This window comes from Mobula hypostoma, chromosome 1, assembly GCF_963921235.1.
Source record: "Mobula hypostoma chromosome 1, sMobHyp1.1, whole genome shotgun sequence".
In the NCBI taxonomy this organism is placed as follows: Eukaryota; Metazoa; Chordata; class Chondrichthyes; order Myliobatiformes; family Myliobatidae; genus Mobula; species Mobula hypostoma.
In genome coordinates, this window is record NC_086097.1 from 140,109,785 (window position 1) to 140,130,336 (window position 20,552).

The following is a 20,552-nucleotide window of genomic DNA, read 5'->3' on the forward strand; positions in this document are numbered from 1 at the left end:
TCTTTGGTATGTAGTGGTGTGCAGATCTTTTAACTTACTCCAAAATAAATCTAACTCACCCTCCCACACAGCCCTCCATTTTTTCATCCCTATATAAGAATCTCTTAAATGTCTCTGATGGATCTACCTCCAGCAGTACATTCCATGCACTCACCACTCTGTATAAACTTTATCTCTGAGATCCCCCCTATACTTTCCTTCAATCACCTTAAAATAGTGCTCTCTCATACTAGCCATAGCTGCCCTGGGAAAAAGGCACTGGCTGTCCACTTATACACCTCTCTCAAGTCTTCTGTCATCCTCCTTCGCACCAAAGAGAAAGGCCCTAGTTTGCAACACACATCAAAGTTGCTGGTGAACACAGCAGGCCAGGCAGCATCTCTAGGAAGAGGTACAGTTGACGTTTCGGGCCAAGACCCTTCGTCAGGACTAACTGAAAGAAGAGCTAGTAAGACATTTGGATAAGAGATCCAAATAATATCTAAGTGTGGTCTATCTAGAGTTTTACATCTTGAACTCAGTCCCCTGGCTAACAAAGGCAAACACACCATACGCTTTCTTAACTACCTTATCAATATGCACTGTAACTTTGATGAATCTATGGAAGGGGACCCCAAGATCCCTGTTTCCTCTACACAGCTAAAAATCCTACCACTAACCCTGTACTATGGCTTCAAGTTCAACACTTCAAAGTGAATCACTCCACATTTTTCCAGATTGAACTCCATCTGCCATTATTGAGCCCAGTTCTGCATTCTATCAGTCCCATTATAACCTGTGACAACCTTCTGCACTATCTACAACACCACCAATCTTCATGTCACCTGCGAACTTACTAACCCACTGTTCCACTTCCTCATCCAAGTCATTTATAAAACTCACAAAGAGCAGAAGTCCCAGAACAGCAACCTGCTGAACACCACTAGTCAGCAGACGTCCAGGCAGAATACACTCCATCTACATGACTCTCTTCCTTCTGTGTCACTTCCTCGAAAAATCCAATCAGGCTTGTGAGGCATGACCTGTTCCCCACAAAGCCATATTGACTATCCTTAATCAGACTATGCTTCTCCAAATGCACATAAATTTTGTGTCTTCAACAGTTTCCCCACCTCTGATGTAAGACTCACTTGTCTATAATTCCTAGGATTATCCCTATTACTTTTCTTGAAACTTTTAGCCACCTTCCAATTTTCTAGTCCTATTCCTGTAGTCATGCTCTTAAGAAGCATATGAGACAGAAAGGGTGAGGACAGAGGAAGGTCAACTGTGATGCACTACATGGAGGGGAAGACTTGGACACCATGGCCTTCTGCTCTTGTGAACCAGAAGTTAACAAATGTCTCCCCCGACCTGAGGCTCTGGTGCCCCAAAAAGGATCAAATGGACATGAAGTCTGAATGGGTCTTCGTCCTCTCAACAACCCAGGTGCTCACACAACCAGCCTCTCCAGCTGTGCCCACCTGAGCTCTCCTGATCCAGGTGTCCAGAGAGTGAACGTAGAACAGTACAGCACAGGAACTTGGCCCACAACATCTATGCCGAACACAATCCCAAATTAAACTCAATCCCTTCTATCTAGAGCTGATTGTGGACTTTAGGAAGGTGCAGGCTAACCACTCCTCATTGCAGATTCATGGCTCCTCTGTGGAGAGAGTTAGAAGCACCAGGTTTCTGGGAGTGTACGTTACGGACAATCACACCTGGTCCCTTAACACCACCTCTTTGGTCAAGAAAGCACAGCAGCAGCTCCAACTCTTGAGGAGATTGAGACAAGTGAGGCTCCACCAGCCCACACCCCATTATAGTCAATTTTTACCGGAGCACCATCAAGAGTGTCCTGGCCTGGTACAGGAATTGCAAGGAATCTGACCATGAGTCCCTACAAAGGATAGCAAGAACTGGTGAGAGGATCACTGGGGTCTCTCTTCCATCCATCAGAGATATTCATCAGGAGTGCTGTGTATGCAGAGCTCTTAGCATTGTTGATGATCCCTCCCATCTGTTTAATGATGCCTTACCCCTTACCATCAGACAGGAGGTACTGTAGCATTAATACAAGAACTGTTAGGATGGGAAACAGCTTCTTCCCCCAGGCTGTGAGAGTATTGAACTCCCTGCCACCACCCATGTCTCATCATTCATGAAGTGCCAGTAGCTTTATATTGTTTACTTTTTAATTTGTGTCATAAGTGCACCAATTATTTGTTAATCTACTAGAGGTAATATTATTTTATGTCTTGTGTGTGAATTATGTGTACTGTCCTGTGCACCTTGGTCTGGAAGATACATATGTACAGATGAATCACAATAAACTGAACTTGAACTTGATCTTCATTCCCTGCATATTCTGTCAGTGCTGCACTTTCTCTGTAACTATGGCACTTTATTCTGCATTCTGTGATTGTTTTTCACTGCATTGATGTGATGAAGTGATCTGTATGGATGGCATGCAAAACAAGTTTTTCACTTTGGCTTGGTGTATGTCATAGAGTCGTGCTGAATGGAAAAAGGCCCTTCAACCCGACTCGATCGTGGTAACTGAGTTGCCCAGCAAGCTAGTCCCATCTGCCCATGTTTAACTCACAGATCTCTAACCACCTCCTATCCATGTACTGATCTAGATGGCTTTTAAATTTTGCTAATATGGCTGTCTCAACCACTATTTCTGGTTGCTCATTCCAATTGTGCACCACCCTTTGTGTAAAGAAGCTGTCCCGAATGTCCCTCTTAAGTATCTCACCTCTGATTTTAAACTGATGCTCTCATGTTTTTAGCTCCTCCTCCCTGAAAAAAAGTCTATGTGCTTTCACCCTGTTTATGCCTGTCTATCAGGTCACCCCTCGATCGCTTACATTCCAGTGAATAAAGTCCCAGACCATGCAACCTGTCTTTGTGGCCACTTTATTAGGTACACCTGCTTGTTAATGCAGACATCAAATCAGCCAATCATGTGGCAGCAACTCAATGCATAAAAGCATGCAAACATGGTCAACTGGTTCAGTTATTGTTCAGACAGAACATTAGAACAGGAAGGAAATGCAATCTAAGAAGAGACCTGAAATGGACAGACTACAGCAGTAGAAGACCACATTGGGTGCAAGTCCTACTGTGCAAGTCTTATGTAGACTTTGCACTGCATTAGACACAGGCTTCCAGTTGGAGAAACAACCCTTGACCATTATCCTTCGCTTCCTACCACTGAACCAATCAGCTATTTCCCTCACCCCCACCCCTGGATCCCATGCAAGACTAGACCACAGGCTAGTCTGCCATGAGTGGCCCTGTCAAAGTCCTTTTTAAAGTCCACATGGACAACATCCACTGCCCCACCCCCCTCTATCTTCTTGGTTACGTTCTTGAAGAACTCCAAGATTTGTCAGACATGACTTCCTATGCACAAAGCTGAGCTGACTGTTGCAAATCAGACCCATTTCTCCAAATGATGGTCTGACCCTTTACCTTACAATCCTTTCCAAGACTTAATCCACCAATAATGTCAGATTCACTGGTCCATAGTTTCCTGGCTTGTTTTCACTACCCTTTTTAAACAACCCAGTAATGTGTCAGCCACTTTCCAGTCTTCAGGTACTTCCAAAATCTCTGTAAGGCCTCCCAAAATTTATTCTCTAACTTCCATCAAGGTCTGGGACCAGGTCAGGCCCAGAGGAATTATCCACCATACTGCTGTTACAGCCTCCATACTTCCTCCCTACAAATTCTTCTGTGGTTCAAGATGACACCAATGATTTCATCCATTTCTTATTTTCCATCATTTTCCCCACAGTAAAAATGGACGAGAAATATGGGGGCTGAGAGGAAAAATGGATCAGCCATGATAAAATGGTTAGCAGACTCAATGGGACAAATGGCCTAATTCTGCTCCTATATCTTATGGTCTTAACTACACGTAGTCTAACATTCAACATTGGCCTTCATAAATCAATATATTGAGTGTAGGAGTTGGGAACTTTTGGTGAAATTGTATAAGATGTTGCTGAGGTCTAATTTGGAGTACTGTGTGAAGTTTTGGTCACCTACTTACAGTTGTGTACAGTAAATAAGATTGAAAGAGTACAGAGAAAATTTACAAGGATGTTGCCGAGACTTGAATACCTGAGTTATAGGGAAAGGTTAAATAGACTACGATTTTCTTCCCTAGAATGGAGAAGACTGAGCGGAGATTTAATAGAGGTGTACAAAATTATGAGGGCTATTGATAAGGTAACAGGAAGCCGGATTTTTCATTGAGGCTGGATGAGATTAAACTAGAGATCATGAGTTAAGGGTGAAAGGTGAAATGTTTAAGAACATGAGGGGGAACTTCACTCAGAGAGTGGGGAGAGTGTGGAATGAGCTGCCAATTCAAATGGTGGATGCAGGGTCAATTTCAACACTGAGTAGACATTTAGATAGGTACATGGCTGAGTTGGGTATTTAGGACTATGGTCTGGGTGACTAGGCAGATTAGTGGTTCAGCACAGACTAGATGGACCAAAAGGCCTGTATCTGAGCTGTAATGTTCCTTGACTTTTTTGTCTATGACTAGCTGGCAGTCACCACCTGGGATTTATTTACAGAAACACAGGGTAGAAAGACATGGAAATCTTGATGAAACTTCATAAAATACTGGTTGTGTCATAACTGAAGTAACTGTGTCCAGTTCTGGGCCACACCTTAAGATGTGAATGTTTTGGAGGATGCCGAAGAAATTTACAAAGTGATTCATCCCAGGGGTGAGAGGATTTGGAGTTTCCTCTTGGAACAGAGGAGGCTGTGAATGAATCTAATGGAGGAGAGAGAGAAAAAAGGTATTTCCATTAATAGAGGCTCAAGAACTGGAGATATTGATACTGAAGATAATGGTTGCTTGGTAAGTTGATGGAGAAGATCCTGAGAGGCAGGATTTATGAACATTTGGAGAAGCAGAATATGATTAGGAATAATCAGCATGGCTTTGTCAAAGGCAGGTCGTTCCTTACAAGCCTAATTGAATTTTTTGAGGATGTGACTTTACACATTGATGAATGTAGAGAAGTAGATGCAGTGTATATGGATTTCAGCAAGGCATTTGATAAGGTATCCCATGCAAGGCTTATTGAGAAAGTAAGGAAGCATGGGATCCAAGGGTACATTACTTTGTGGATCCAGAACTGGCTTGCACACAGACGGCAAAGAGTGGTTGTAGATGGGTCATATTCTGCATGGAGGCTGGTGACCAATGGTGTGCCTCAGGGATCTGTTCTGGGACCCTTTCTCTTCGTGATTTTTATAAATGACCTGGATGAGGAAGTGGAGGGATGGGTTAGTAAATTTGCTGATGACACAAAGGTTGGGAGTGTTGTGGATAGTGTGGGAGGCTGTCAGAAGTTACAGCGGAACATTGATAGGATGTAAAACTGGGCTGAGAAGTAGCAGATGGAGTTCAACCCAGATACGTGTGAGGTGGTTCATTTTGGTAGGTCAAATATGATGGCAGAATATAGTATTAATGGTAAGACTCTTCGCAGTGTGGAGGATCAGAGGGATCTTGGGGTCCGAGTCCACAGGACACTCAAAGCTGCTGCTCAAGTTGATTGTGTGGTTGAGAAGGCATACAGTGCATTGGCCTTCATCAGCTGTGGGATTGAGTTCAAGAGCAGAGAGGTAATGTTACAGCTATATAGGACCCCGGTCAGACCCCACTTGGAGTACTGTGCTCAGTTCTGGTCATCTCACTGCAGGAAGGATGTGGAAACTATAGAAAGGGTGCAGAGGAGATTTACAAGGATGTTGCCTGGATTGGGGAGCATGCCTTATGAGAATAGGTTGAGTGAACTCAGCCTTTTCTTCTTGGAGTGACAGAGGATGAGAGGTGACCTGATAGAAGTGTATAAGATGATGAGAGGCATTGGTCATGTGGATAGTCAGAGGCTTTTTCCCAGGGCTGAAATGGCCAGCACGAGAGGCCACAGTTTTAAGGAGCTTGGAGGAGATGTCAGGGGTAAGTTTTTTTATGCAGAGAGAGGTGAGTGCATGGAATAGGCTGCTGGTGGTGGTGGTGTAGGTGGAAGCAATAGGATCTTTTAAGAGACTCCTGGATAGGTACATGGAGCTTAGAAAAATGGAGGGCTATAGGTAACCCTAGGCAATTTCTAAAGTAAGTACATGTTCGACATAGTATTGTGGACCGGAGGGCCTGTTTTCTGCTGTAGGGTTTCTATGTTTCTATGAATGAAGGTGATAAGCAAAATAACTAAAACTGAAATGAATAATGAAGTGATTTACACAGCAAGCAGTTGGGATTTGGGATGCAAGACATTGGGGATGCTCTACATCCCAAAGGAGCTGCAGGGCTATGAGGAGAGGATCAGGATGTGGGACTGGCTGGATTGAGCTTACATAGGGCTGGTATAGACATGACTTGAGTCTTTCTGTGCTACAACAATTCCCTTGATTCCAAGGTGTTAGCTGACAATAGCCTTTGCAAACAACAGCCATCAAACTGGTGACATCTTTTCTGTCTGATTTGCGGGTCATGTGGAGGGAGAAGTGTTCATGTGTGGGCGAGGTGGCCATGCATGCCGTCTGTGAATCCGGTGAATAGTAAAGACAACAGTAACAGTGGAGAGGTGACATTGCATTGATGGGTCCGGGGTTGCAGTGCCTATCAGGTGGTCTGAACCTTACTGTAGTGAAGAAATGCCAGCTCCATCACCTCCAGATGCTATCTTCCAGAGAGGTCTTCAAGGGTCACAAGGTGATCCTTGCAACTGAGGACTGCAAACGTACAGGAGACTGGCTAGTGTGATACAGTATGGCACTGCACTTTACTCACAGGACTTGGTATCAAACTGACCTCTCACCAACTGTAAAAGTCCGCATGGACCTAGAGTGCACTGCACAAGCTGCCTGCGATTCAGCACAGACCGCAAACGAGCAGTTTTACACTCAATTTATTCAAACAGGAGCTGAACTTCCAAACGTAAACCAGTGACTTGGCTCCAACCCGTGTTGATAAACATTTGCTCCCACTCCTCCACATACGGAGCTGTTAATCAAGCAAACAGGGCAGTGTGCCTGGTAAACATTCAGCGCACGCACACATCCAGGAAAACAATCAATGTTGAAACTGTGTACTGCATCACTGAGGAAGCCAGCTTCTCGAACAGACACCAGCAGTCCCTAGGGGATAGGGTTCCCCAGAGCGCTCAGCCGCAGTTACACAGAGGCCATGCTTCTTCCCGGCCTCTCAGTGCCGCGACAAGGGAAGATATTCAGAGCTGGTCACGCACAGCCGACCCATTCAACTGAGCAGCCAGGTTCAGTCCCAAACTCTTTCCAATCCAACACTTCCCCACTTTGTGGGAAAATATAAAGAATGGCAGAAGCTGTTGAGAGTCCCCGAAAACACACAGGAGATTTTTTTCCTGGTCACAACAAAGGAAACAATAAAGCCCCAAATCCGTGTCACTGAGTGGAGTTCACTGACAATCTTTGGGGTTCAGTATTACGCATCTCACTCTGACTGTCGGTAGTTTACTGACTGAGACATCCTGAGCTAATAAGGGGGACTGTGGCAACAGTTCACCTTCTCTACACTGGAGACACAGTGTACGGGGGCTGAGTGAACTGGAGATCAATAATGGAAGGGCAAGATTCATGTAAACATACAACACAAAAACAGGTCCTTCGGCCCAACTGGTCCATTTGCCTACACTGGTCTATATCCCTCCAAATCTTTCCTATCCATGTACCTGTCCAAGTAGCTTTAAAATGTTAATATACATGGCTCAACCACTTCCTCTGGCATATCATCCCTGAAACACTCTTTGCGTGAAAAACTTGCCCCTTAGTCCCTTTAAATCTCTCCCTTTTCACCATAAACCTTTGCCTCTTACTTCTTGGTTCCACAATTTTTGGAAAAAGACCATGTGCATTCACCGTTCACCAAGACTATGCCCTTCATAATTTTATACATTTCTATAAAATCATCTTTCATTCTCCTATACTCTGGTGAAAATAAGTTACCACCTGCTCAACCTCTCTCCATAACTCAGTCCTGGCAGCATCCTTATTAAACTTCTCTGCACTCTTTTCAGCTCAATGGCACCTTTCTTATAACAGGGTGACCAAATCTGAACACGATATTCCAAATGCAGCCTCACCAATGTCTGGTGCCACTGCAACATAACATCCCAACTTTCACACTCAGTGCCTTGACTGATGAAAGCCCAGCGTGCCAAATGCCTTCTTCACGAGACACCATTTTCAGGGAAGAAGTGCTTGTACTCCTAGATCCCTCTATTCCACAACACTTTGCCGGGGCCTACAGGTCCAGCGAAGTTACAAAGGAGCAGGTTTCCTATGCCATTAACTAGACCCACCCAGAAATGCCGTAAGAGAAATGCCAAGGACAGTTCCAGGGATGTTTCTAAGAGCAGAGACATCCAGATTTTCTTTTACTTTTTATCGGGAGATTTTGACAAGACCCCAGCCCAGAGTTACCATTCCCTGAGGCTTTTCATACTTGCACCAGCCACAGACATTTCCCGATGCAAACCCACAATGATCCCAGCTCTGGACCACAGTGATTCAGCAGCCAGATATGCTCCAACAGGAGTCCTTAGACACGCAGAGCGTCTCGTGGTCCGAGCACAGCACCGGAGCTCGCAGGGCACAACTACCCATTCTGTTCACCCTGAAAGCAGAGAGTAACTGCTTGGGCGAGAACCCTGTGCCGAGAATTTTAGAGGGTCTGCTGATCCGGTTTTACTCCTTGGCGACGAGCTCAGTGTTTCAGAGAACCAGCGGCAGTAATAGTGAAAGTCTCGAGCTGATCCAGTCCACTGAATTCGGGTGTTCCACATGGAGAGGTGGTTGTGCGCTTCCGGAGCCCGGCAAACCCGCTGGTGCTACCGCACCCACACACATCGCCGGCCACACTCGGCTGCAGATCCGGGAGGTGCCCGTCCTCGGGCTGGCGCCCTGTACCACCAACACAGCCTGGTACTAAAGTTTCCTAAGTCTGCTCCCTCTGACCGTCCCTGCAATAACACGTTAGACACCCCATCACCAACTGGACCGACAGATGCCCCGGTGACTTCTATCCAAAGGATATAATCGGGCTCAGTCGGAGTTGGCAAATTGTAGTCAGGAATGCAAGAAAACCAACAAACCAACAGCTAGTCTGCAACCGGCGAGAATTAAACCAGAGTCCCGGGTGTCCGACAATGCGCTGACAAAGAACTGACAGCTGTCTGTGGGGCATAGGCCGGTGCAAGCGGCTGCCGGACACACACACACAATCCCAATAGTGAAGCGGACAAAGCAACGAACCGCACAGATTCGTCAGCAAATGCAGACACTGCGCTCAGCACCAGAGACCATTGTGGGCACTGATCCCCGACTAGGGGCGTTGACACCGAGAGCTTCAGCATTCTGCTCATCAGAAACGCGTCTCAGAGACGCGGGGCCCAGCATAGATGCGTCGGGTGTGTTAACAACGTCGGGACACTTGGGGGGGCGGGGGGGGGGGAGAGAAGCCGGGACAATGGTGGGAGAGACCGGGACAATGGTGGGGGAGGCACATTTCCTTACCAGACACCGACAGGAGATGCAGGGGTTGTCTGTGATCAGTGGGATCTCTATCACGGCTCCTTCCTCCTCACAACCGGCCACGGAACCTGGAGCATAAACAGAGAGATCACAGTGTGCAGTGACAGCGGGCCGCCGCCGTGTCTCCTCGCCGGCCCACGACGCTTCTTACCTGTCAGCAGAGACGGCGAGACGGCGAGCTGGGTCAGAAGAACCAAGGCGAAACAGAGCAGCTGACGGCCGCGGAGGCGAGGCCAGCGGGCGGCAGCGAGCCGCATCTTCAGACGATGTCACCTCGGCAAGGGTAGGGACGCCGGAATCCCTCAGTCAGGTTTGGGCAAGAAGCCGGAGAAGGTACAGCGGGTGTCGGTATATCCCAAGTCAGGAGCAGAAGGCAAAGGCAGCCCGAGCAAGTCATCACAGTGACTACAAACTGCTCATCCTGCTCTCAACCCCACTCTTCCAGGCACCAGGCTCTCCACCATCAGCGCGACCCGTGCGCTCCGCAGCCTCCCGCCTGGTGCACTGAGCTGAACGCTGTAACAGAGTAAACATTAAATAGATCCACCTACAGCCCCATTACTTCGACACCCTACTGGACACGTGTCCCCCCCTCTGTAAGGATCCAGCGACCCCACCCCCATCGAGACACAGTCAGACAGACACACATACACTCCACCGCTGCTCCAAAGCCCCTCGAGATCTCCAGTCAGTGCATTGGTTGGTTTTAAGGTTTATCCGCATCCTACCTGTATCCCGGGAATTCGTGTCCTAGTCCGATGGAGCGAGTGTTAATAACAGAGGCCCGCGGAATCTCCACACAGACTAGGGGAGAGATAATTCAACTTGTGCACGCTTATGGAATATCGATGTGAGACTTCTGAATGAAACTGCCGCACTTGTAAACATGCAGCAGAACCTCCTGCATTGAAATGTGAAGTTTGAGAGAAGTAGCAGTGAAACTTACAGCGAATGTGAAAGTTGCAAATAAACTACCTCAGTGAAACTCGCAGGCAAAAGTGTTACACTTAAACTGCAGCCGTGAACCGGGCAGTGAAATAGTTCTACTGACTTTATTTATTGCAAAAGATCCTTTACCAGACTTCCAGATTATTTTTGCTTGGTTCAAATGCACTTAGTGAATCTCTGCCCATCGCAATTTTATTTAACCGCTGGGTGTTTCTTTATAGTTCTTGATGTATGGAGATGATTGCTAAGTTTACAATCAGCCCAATATACATTAAATAATTCGGCACCGTCTGTTTTTCATCTTCGCGGCTAACCGTTGGGAGCTGCGTTCGGAATGTTTCACAATGTGGCTGAAATATTTATATCATGGGCTTGAACTCAATAAATCCCGCACAGGTCAGGAACAAATACCCTCAGATGGGGCTAACAAGGGTCTTTTGTCAGCAGTGCTTTGGCAACTGTTCAAGGTAATTAAACGTGTGGCTCTTGACTGCGAGATTAGTGTTAACCCACGGTGGGGAGTGCTCCCTACCTGCGCCGGTGAGTCGGAATATATAGAGATTGGGTTACACACATACACCAATCAAAGCGGCCGGGCCCAGCCTCGCACGGCGTATTTGAACCAAGAGCAACGCCTGAGGGCGCCCGGTTCAGAATGAAGCGTCCCTGTGTGGGAATTCTCGCTGCCCGGTGAGTGTAGAGCACGCAGTCTCGGCTGAATGGGGCTCCTGTTCGCTGCGTGCGGTGTCCGTGAGCGAAACTGGTTTCACAAACATGAAACAAAACTGATTCCAAGCCCCTCGGAGCAAGTTTTACCGTGTGATTTACAGATAATCTTTTAAATGTGGTCTGCATTAATCTCTGTTGGATTCCCAATAGAAATTTCTATGTCAACAGCGAGTACTCAGTGAGCGAGACCGAGGGCACGGAAAGGACCGATACCGCCGTTCCAGTCTCCTGGCGCGCACCAAGCAGTGGGCAGACGGTCCACAGAAAGGTCCCACAACAATGAGTTCTGCCCAGAGGATCACTGGGGAGCTCTGGCTGAGGGGATCCTCAAGCTCTTGTGAGAGCTCGGTGGGAACTCTGCTCAGTTTTACTGTCCCGCGCCCTGCGGCGCTGACGGGAGAGCCGAACGATCTTTAACTTCCTGAGCTCAATCACACTGACATCAGGTAGCAGCAATTTATCATGAAAGCACAGAAAAGGCTATAATGCATTGTTCTGCAACAGAGACCGGGATGCATCCGCGCTCCAGCCACACCTCTCCAAACCCCTGAACATTTTAGCCCTGCATGCTACACGCTGCCACAGGCAGTGATGGGCACGAGCACAGCGGTTCATACGCATTCAGTAGTGAACACAGATAAAGCTACACACACACCGACATATATACTCAGTGACCCCTTTATTAGGTACCTTCCTTTTTTGCTTTCGCCCACAGAACTACAGCTCACTGGATTTTTGTTTTCGTTTTCGTACCGTTCTCTGTAAAATCTAGAGACTGTTACGTGCGAAAATCCCAGGAGATCAGCAGTTTCTGAGATATTCAAACCACCTCTTCTGGCGCCAAAAATTATTCCATGGTCAAAGTCACTTAGATCACATTTCTTCTCAATTCTGATGTTTGGTCTGAACAACAACTCAACCTCTTGACCATGTCTGCATGATTTTATACATTGAGATGCTGCCACATAATTGGCTGATTAGACATTTGCATTAATGAGGTGTAACAGGTGTACCTACAAAATGGCCACTCAGTGTACAAAGAGTTGTACCCACAAACATTCGTGTAAGTGCCCAGATGGCTACACTGCATTACAGACCTGAATAAGGTCACCACAAGTGGATCAACACATTGATCAAGACACTGATTGTCAACTTCGGGAAAGGGAAGGAAACCAGAGGTCCGTGAGCCAGTAATCATTGGAGGGTCAGAAGTGGAGAGGGTCAGTAACTTAAATTCCTGGGAGTCACTATCTCAGAGGAACTGTTCCGGGCCCATCATATAAAGATAATTGAATTACAATCAGAATCAGGTTTATTATCACCGTTATGTGTCGTGAACTTTGTTAATAGCAGCAGTTCAATGCAATACATGATAATTGCAGTGAATTTTTTATATATATATATATATATAGAATAGATTAAAAATAGTGCAAAACTGAAATAATATATACACTGGCATGCAAAAGTTTGGGCAACCCGGTCAAAATTTCTGTTACTGTGAATAGCTAAGCGAGTAAAAGATAACCTGATTTCCAAAAGGCATAAAGTTAAAGATGACACATTTCTTTAACATTTTAAGCAAGATTACTTTTTTATTTCCATCTTTTACAGTTTCAAAATAACAAAAAAGGAAAAGGGCCCGAAGCAAAACTTTGGGTACCCTGCATGGTCAGTACTTAGTAACACCCCCTTTGGCAAGTATCACAGCTTGTAAACACTTTTTGTAGCCAGCTGGGAGTCTTTCATTTCTTGTTTGGGGGATTTTCGCCCATTCTTCCTTGCAAAAGACTTCTAGTTCTGTGAGATTCTTGGGCCATCTTGCATTGCACTGCTCTTTTGAGGTCTATCCACTGATTTTCAATGATATTTAGGTCGGGGACTGTGAGGGCCATGGCAAAACCTTCAGCTTGCGCCTCTTGAGGTAGTCCATTGAGGATTTTGAGGTGTGTTTAGGATCATTATCCTGTTGTAAAAGCTATCCTCTTTTCATCTTCAGATTTTTTTTAAAGACGGTGTGATGTTTGCTTCTAGAATTTGCTGGTATTTAATTGAATTCATTCTTCCCTCTACCAGTAAATGTTCCCCGTGGCACTGGCTGCAACACAAGCCCAAATATGATCGATCCACCCCCGTGCTTAACAGTTGGAGAGGTGATCTTTTCATGAAATTCTGCACCCTTTTTTCTCCAAACATACCTTTGCTCATTGTGGCCAAAAAGTTCTATTTTAACTTCATCAGTCACAGGACTTGTGTCTAAAATGCATCAGGTTTGTTTAGATATTCCTTTGAACTTTTTGAATAGAACTTTTTGGATGGTTTTGCATGCCACTGTATGTAAAAAGTGAGGTAGTGTTCATGGGTTCAATGCCCATTTAGGAATCAGATGGCAGAGGGGAAGAAACTATTGCTGAATCACTGTATGTGTACCTTCAGGCTTCTGCACCTCCTTCCTCATGGTAACAAGAGGGCATGCCCTGGTATTGGGCGTCCTTAATAAAGGACGTCATCTTTCTGAGGCACTGCTCCTTGAAGCTGCCTTGGGTACTAGGGAGGCTAGTACCCAAGATGGAGCTGTCTAATTTTACAGCTTTTTGTAGTTTCTTTTGGTCCTGTGCAGTAGCCACACCACCCCGCCCCCCTCCATACCAGACAGTGATGCAGCCTGTCAGAATGCTCTCCACGGTGCATCTATAGACGTTTTCAACTGTTTTTGTTGACAAACCAAATATCTTCAAACTCCTAATGAAGCATAGTTGCTGTCTTGCCTTCTTTATGCATCGATATTTTGGGACTAGGTTAGATCCGCAGAGATCTTGACACCCAGGAACTTGATTGAAATTGCTCATTCTCTCCACTTCTGATCCCTCTATGAGGATTGGCTCATGTTCCCTTGTCTTACCCTTCCTGAATTCCACAATTAGCTCTTTCATCTTACTGACATTGAGTGCAAGATTGTTGCTGTGACACCACTCAGCTATCTGGTGTATCTCACTCCAGTATGTCCTCTCATCTCCATCTGAGATTCTACCAACAACGGTTGTATTGTCAGCAAATTTATAGATGGCATTTGAGCTGTCCCTAGCCACACAGTTATGGGAAAGAGAAGGTAGAGCACACGCTCCTGAGGTGTGTCAGTGTTGATCGTCAGCGAGGAAGAGGTATTATCACCAATCCACACAGGTCTCCTGGTTAGGAAGTCAAGGATCCAACTTCAGAGGGAGGTACAGAGGCCCAGGTTCTGTCACTTATTGATCAGGATTATGGGAATGATGATATTAATTGCAAAGAAAGCATGACAGCACCTCTACTTCCTCAGGAGATTGCAGAGGTTCAGCATGTCATCAAAAACCTTGGCAAACTTCTATATATATGTGGTGGAAGGTGTGCTGATTGGCTGCACTATAGCCTGGTATGGGAACACCAATGCCTTTGAGCAGAAAATCCTACAAAAAATGATGGATACAGCCCAGTACATCATGGGTAAAACCCTCCCAACCGTTGAACACACCTACATGAAATGTTGCCATAGAAAAGCAGCGTCCATCATCAAAGATCCTCACCACCCAGGCCATGCTATTTTCTCGCTGCTGCCATCAGGTAGAAGGTACAAGTACCTCAGGACTCACACCGCCAGGTCAAAGAACAGTTACTACCCCAGAACCATCAGACTCTTGAACAAAAGGGAATAACTACACTCACTCTACTTCTGGTGTTCCCACAGCTGAGTGTCTCACTTTAAGGACTTGTTATTTTATGCTCGTTATTCATTGCTATTTATATTATATTTATATTTGCACAGATTTGTTGTCCTTTGAACCTCTTTACAGTTACTGTTTGAAGATTTGCTAAGCATGCCCACAGAATCTCGCCGTTGTATTTGGTGATTTGTGTGTACTCTGATAAATTCTAATTTGAACTTTTCTCACAATATTCAAAGTTAGATGATGTGAACTGATTCAGAAATAAATTAAGAGGGCAAAAGGGGGCCTCAAGTATCCTTGGCGAGTGTCATTCAGGAGAACCCCATGACATTCCTTAGGTGTATTGGAGCAAGGAGGTAGGCAGGGATCAAGTAGGTTTTCTATATGTGGAGCCAAGGGGTGTCGGTGGATCTGAGATGAATGAGGAAAGCAAAAGGAATTGTAGAACTCAGTGTTTGGCTACTGTAAGCCCTTCCCCAGTCAAGTTCCTCAAGGGTTGGGCAAGTGACCTTGCTGTTCTGATGGATGGGTACAGACAGACCAAACTTTGTATAACCATTAGGGAAAAAGGTTGTTGACAGGGTCCCAAGGAGAGAGCACCACAAGATTTGAAACAAACAATGGCTTGGTGCTCTGTTAGTAAGTGAAACATAATATCCAGAAAATGAACGGCTGGGGCAGATCCATCACTGTGGAATGTAACAGCAGTCCTCTGCCAGGTTTCTGGGAAACCACTGGGACAGATCTCTGTAAATGGACAAGTATTCAATCTTTTACTTGAGATGAATCAGCTGACCATAGAAATGTCCATAGAAAGATCCAATCATGGCGCAGACAAAGCTGGCTCCTTACCACGTGAAAGGCTAGAGGTTATATTGGTCTGGGGGGGGGGGTTCTATTGATGACCGGTACCTGCTGCCTGAGGGTTTCTTACTGCTTTCCCAGTTGAGTCTTGTAAACTTACTTCCTGACTGATAGATTTTGAACATTCCCATTTTGGGGGAATTTGGAGACATCTCAGATTATGTGCAAATCCTCCTGACAACAAACTAGCTCGAACAAAATTATTTAAGTTGGCTCTGGAACACAGTCCTGCAAATGTCATAAAACATCTACCTCCACTCATAATTTATTGTTTTAAAACAACAGAACTGAACTTCCATTAAGGTGTCCTGAAATAAGTTTAGATGTGGGTGGGTTACAGCATCTGCAGATCATTGTAGCAGTTTTATGTTTGGTTTTACAAATCCACTGCACAGGTTGTACAAGGAGCACAGTGGTGATGCACAAGGTTAGATCCAGATGGCTGCATTATTTAAAGTTAGCTTGCATTTTTTAAAAATGAACTCCTAACAGACTGGGTACTGCACAAAAAGTTATTAGATAAAGTAAATGGTAAGATGGCCAAGGTTAATGTAATAACATAAAGGACAGATAACAGATTTGATAGGGTCTTTTTCTGATTTCCAGACCATTATCCACAAGCACCATTAGGATCAACAAATAACTTAGTTGAAAATGTACAGAATAATGTCTCCAAGTTCATTGATTATGGGGTAGATGAAATAGTTAACTATAAAGTGGATATGGAGAGCTTGCAAAAGGATGTGGACAGGTTTAGGAACAAAGTTAAGAGAAGTATAATGTGGGAAATGTGGGACTGTTATACAGAAACAGATTTTTGAATACATGCTATAAAAATGCTGGTAAGACATAGAAAGCAAGTGTTCAGATACAACAAGCAGTCAGAAAGAGAAATACTGCACTACACATAGTGCTGTCCAAAGATGAGGATCTTTGACTGCAGTTGTACAGGGCTTGGGAGTAACCACCTTTGGGTTTTTGCCTTAAGGATGTACGTGACTGGGACCAGTATTCATTGGACTGATTACTGGGTGGAGGGGAATTATTTTACCCTCAGAAGAATGAGCAATGATCCCATTTAATAAACACAATTTTGTGGGAATTATGTTTGCTCAGGCTGCGGGATCTTAGGACTGGGGGCAGAGCCTGACCAGGAGAAATTTCTTTACAAAGAAGGTTGTTTGGAGTATTGCAGTTGTTCAGTTATTGATTATATTCAAGGACGAGGTTTGTGAGAATGGAGAGATGGGGATAAGAAATCGAAGAGATGTAGGTTTAGCCATAACCCTATTGGATGTGGCACAGGCCTGATAGCTGTATGGACCCAATTAATTGTTCACAGTGTCCTGTCCTTTAATCTGCCCATGCTGTCTTTTTACCCCTCATCCTTAACTGTTTACTTAATGCAGCAGACCTTTACACAGTAGATAGCCTGGTAGCAACTACTAACACAATGTAAGCAGACATGTAGATCCAACAACATCCTCAAGACATTGCTGTAGCTTCCTGTGCAGTTTAATTGTAAAGACTCTACCAATGTTCCCACAGTGGTCTCTGGCAACTGCAAACCACCCAACCTACTCTACTTATCATATTACAACGAGGTCCCCAAAAATACCCAACAAGCATTTGTGTTGAATGCCTTTAAAATTTCTGTGCTTTATCTGTGAACATTAAAGACACTCATCATCCAGAACTTGCCATCTTTCTGTTAAGCCGCCAGGGAAGAAGGAACCTGAAGACCCACATCCAGTGTTGCAGGAGCGGCTTCTTCCTCTGTGCCATCGGATAGCTGAACAGTCCATGAATCCATGAACACAACAAGCTTTTACTCAGCGTTTGGTCCTTAAACTCTCCCTTTGTGGCTCATGGTTAAGTTTTATTAACCTCTAGTGTTCCAACCTGTTTTGAATTAGATGCTGTAGAAATGTGGTAATCTGTGCTTCACGTTAGAGCTTAATGTGGTGGGTTAACTGTGACACGGCTCTCAAGCATCACTGCATAGATAATAAGACCAGAAGATATAGGAGCAGAAGTAGGCCATTCGGCCCATTGAGTCTGCTCGGCCATTCAATCATGGGCTGATCGAATTCTTCCAGTCATCCCCACTCCCCTGCCTTCTCCCCATACCCTTTAACACCCTGGCTAATCAAGAACCTATCTATCTCTGCCTGAAATGCATCCAATGACTTGCCTCCACAACCGCTTGTGACAATAAATTCCACAGATTTACCACCTTCTGACTAAAGTAATTTCTCCGCATCTCTGTTCTAAATGGACAACCTTCAATCCTGAAGTCGTGCCCCCTTGTCCTAGACTCCCCTACCATGGGAAATAACTTTTGTCATATCTAATCTGTTCAGACCCTTTAACATTTGGAATGTTTCTATGAGATCCTTCCTCATTCTCCTGAACTCCAGGCAATACAGCCCAAGAGCTGCCAGACATTCCTCATACAGTAACCCTTTCATTCCTGGAATCATTCTTGTAAATCTTCTCTGAACCCTCTCCAATGTCAGTATATCTCTTCTAAAATAAGGAACACAAAACTGCACACAATCGCTCTCTCTCTGGCTATCCATCCCATAGGATGATGATGGTTCCTTTCAGTTTGAAAGGAACAGCGTGTGCATGAATGGATTTTAGGTGAGTAGGGGGTTGCTCAGGTCCAGACCCACCCCCTCAACATCCTCTCCCGGATCCAGCGGCATGGTGGGGTCCAAGACGGCTGGGGGAAGTTCTGTTGCAATGAATGGCCAGACCAAGCTTCAATGCAAGGGATGCCCTTTCTGTGCTTCACGGCACGTGTTTGCTAGAAGGCCGTTGACCCTATGAGAGGGTTCATCCGCCCTTTGACAGGTCTTGTTTTTTGTCCTGCAGGGTGTCTAGCCACCCTCCTCACCAGGCAAGCCTGGTGGGGGGGCTGGTTTTGTCACCGACCACCTGACCATGCCGCAGATATTACTGGGTTACATGGTACCAGCGGCACTCAAGATGAATGACCTGACTATACTGCACACAATACTCCAAGTGTGGTCTCACGAGTGCCTTATAGAGTCTCAGCATCACATGCCTACTGTTATATTCTATACCTCTAGAAACATTGCATTCACCTTCTTCACCACCGACTCAACCTGGAGGTTAACCTTTAGGGTATTCTGCACAAAGACTCCCAAGTCCTTTTGTATCTCTGCATTTTGAATTCTTTCTCCATCTAAATAATAGTCTGCCCGTTTATTTCTTCCACCATTTCATTTGTCACTTCTTTGCCAAATCCCCTAAACTATCTAAGTCTCTCTGCAGGCTCTCTGTTTCCTCAACACAACCTGCTCCTCCACCTACCTTTGTATCATCAGCAAATTTAGCCACAAATCCATTAATCCCATAGTCCAAATTATTGACATACATCATAAAAAGCAGCGATTCCACACTGACCCCTGTGGAACTCAACTGGTAACCGGCAGCCAGCCAGAATAGAATTCCTTTATTCCTACTCTCTGTTTTCTATCGATCAGCCAATGCTCCACCCATGCTAGTAACTCCCCTGTAATTCCATGGGCTGTTATCTTGCTAAACAGCCTCATGTGCAGCACCTTGTCAAAGGCCTTCTGAAAATACAAGTGCACGATATCTACTGCATCTCCTTTGTCTACCCTGCTTGTAATTTCCTCAAAAAATTGCAGTAACTTAGTCAGGCAGGATTTTCCTTTCAGAAAATCATGCTGGCTTTGGTTTATCTTGTTATGTGTCTCCAGGTATTCCGTAATCTCATCCCTAACAATCGATTCCAACAACTTCCCAACCACTGATGTCAGGCTAACAGCTCTATAGTTTCCCTTTTGCTGCCTCCCACCCTTCTTAAATAGCAGAGTAACATTTGCAGTTTTCCAGTCATCCGGTACAATGTCAGAATCTATTGATTCTTGAAAGATCATTGTTAACGCCTCCACAATCTCTCTAGCTACTTCCTCCAGAACCCAAGGGTGCAGTCCATCAAGTCCAGGAGATTTATCCACCCTCAGACCATTAAGCTTCCTGAGCACCTTCTCAGTTGTAATTTTCACTGCACATACTTCACTACCCTGACACTCTTGAATGTCCAGTATACTGCAGATGTCTTCCACTCTGAAGGCTGATACAAAATACGCATACAGTTCCTCTGCCATCTCTGCATCTCTCATTACAATATCTCCTGCATCATTTTCTATTGGTCCTATATCTACCCTCAACTCTCTTTTACCCTTTATATACTTAAAAAAGCTTTCAGTATCTTCTTTGATATTAGTTGCCAGCTTCATTTCATAATTCAACTTTTCCTTCCTAATGACCTTCTTAGTTTCCTTCTGCAAGTTTTTAAAAGCTTCCCAATCCTCTGTCTTCCCACTAGCTTTGTCATCCTTGTATGCCCTCTCTTTTGCTTTTACTTTGGTTCTGACTTCACTTATCAGCCATGGTAGTGTCCTTCTTCCATTCAAATATTTGTTCTTATTTGGAACATATCTGCCTTGCACTTCCCTCATTTTTCACAGAAACTTCAGCCATTGCTGCTCTGCTATCCTTCTTGCCCGTGTCCCTTTCCAGTCAGCCTTGGCCAGTTCCCCTTTCATGTCATTGTAATTTCCTTTGTTCCACTGGAATACCAACACATAGAATTTTAGTTTCTCTTTCTCAAATTTCAAAGTGAACCTGATCATATTGTGATCACTGTTCCCC

General features: G+C 45.0%; 1 protein-coding gene across 1 annotated transcript in view; it reads right to left on the reverse strand.

Moving 5' to 3' along the window:
* Window positions 1–10,719, reverse strand: part of bmper (BMP binding endothelial regulator) — a 66,757-nt gene extending 56,038 nt beyond the window's left edge. Inside the window, exons 1-2 of the mRNA XM_063056881.1 lie at window positions 9,749–10,719; window positions 9,580–9,665 (exon numbers count right to left, since the gene is read on the reverse strand). Coding sequence (XP_062912951.1) covers window positions 9,580–9,665; window positions 9,749–9,854 — 192 coding nt within the window. The 5' untranslated portion in view covers window positions 9,855–10,719. The remainder of the gene's footprint in view (window positions 1–9,579; window positions 9,666–9,748) is intronic.
* Between the last annotated feature and the right edge of the window lie 9,833 nt (window positions 10,720–20,552).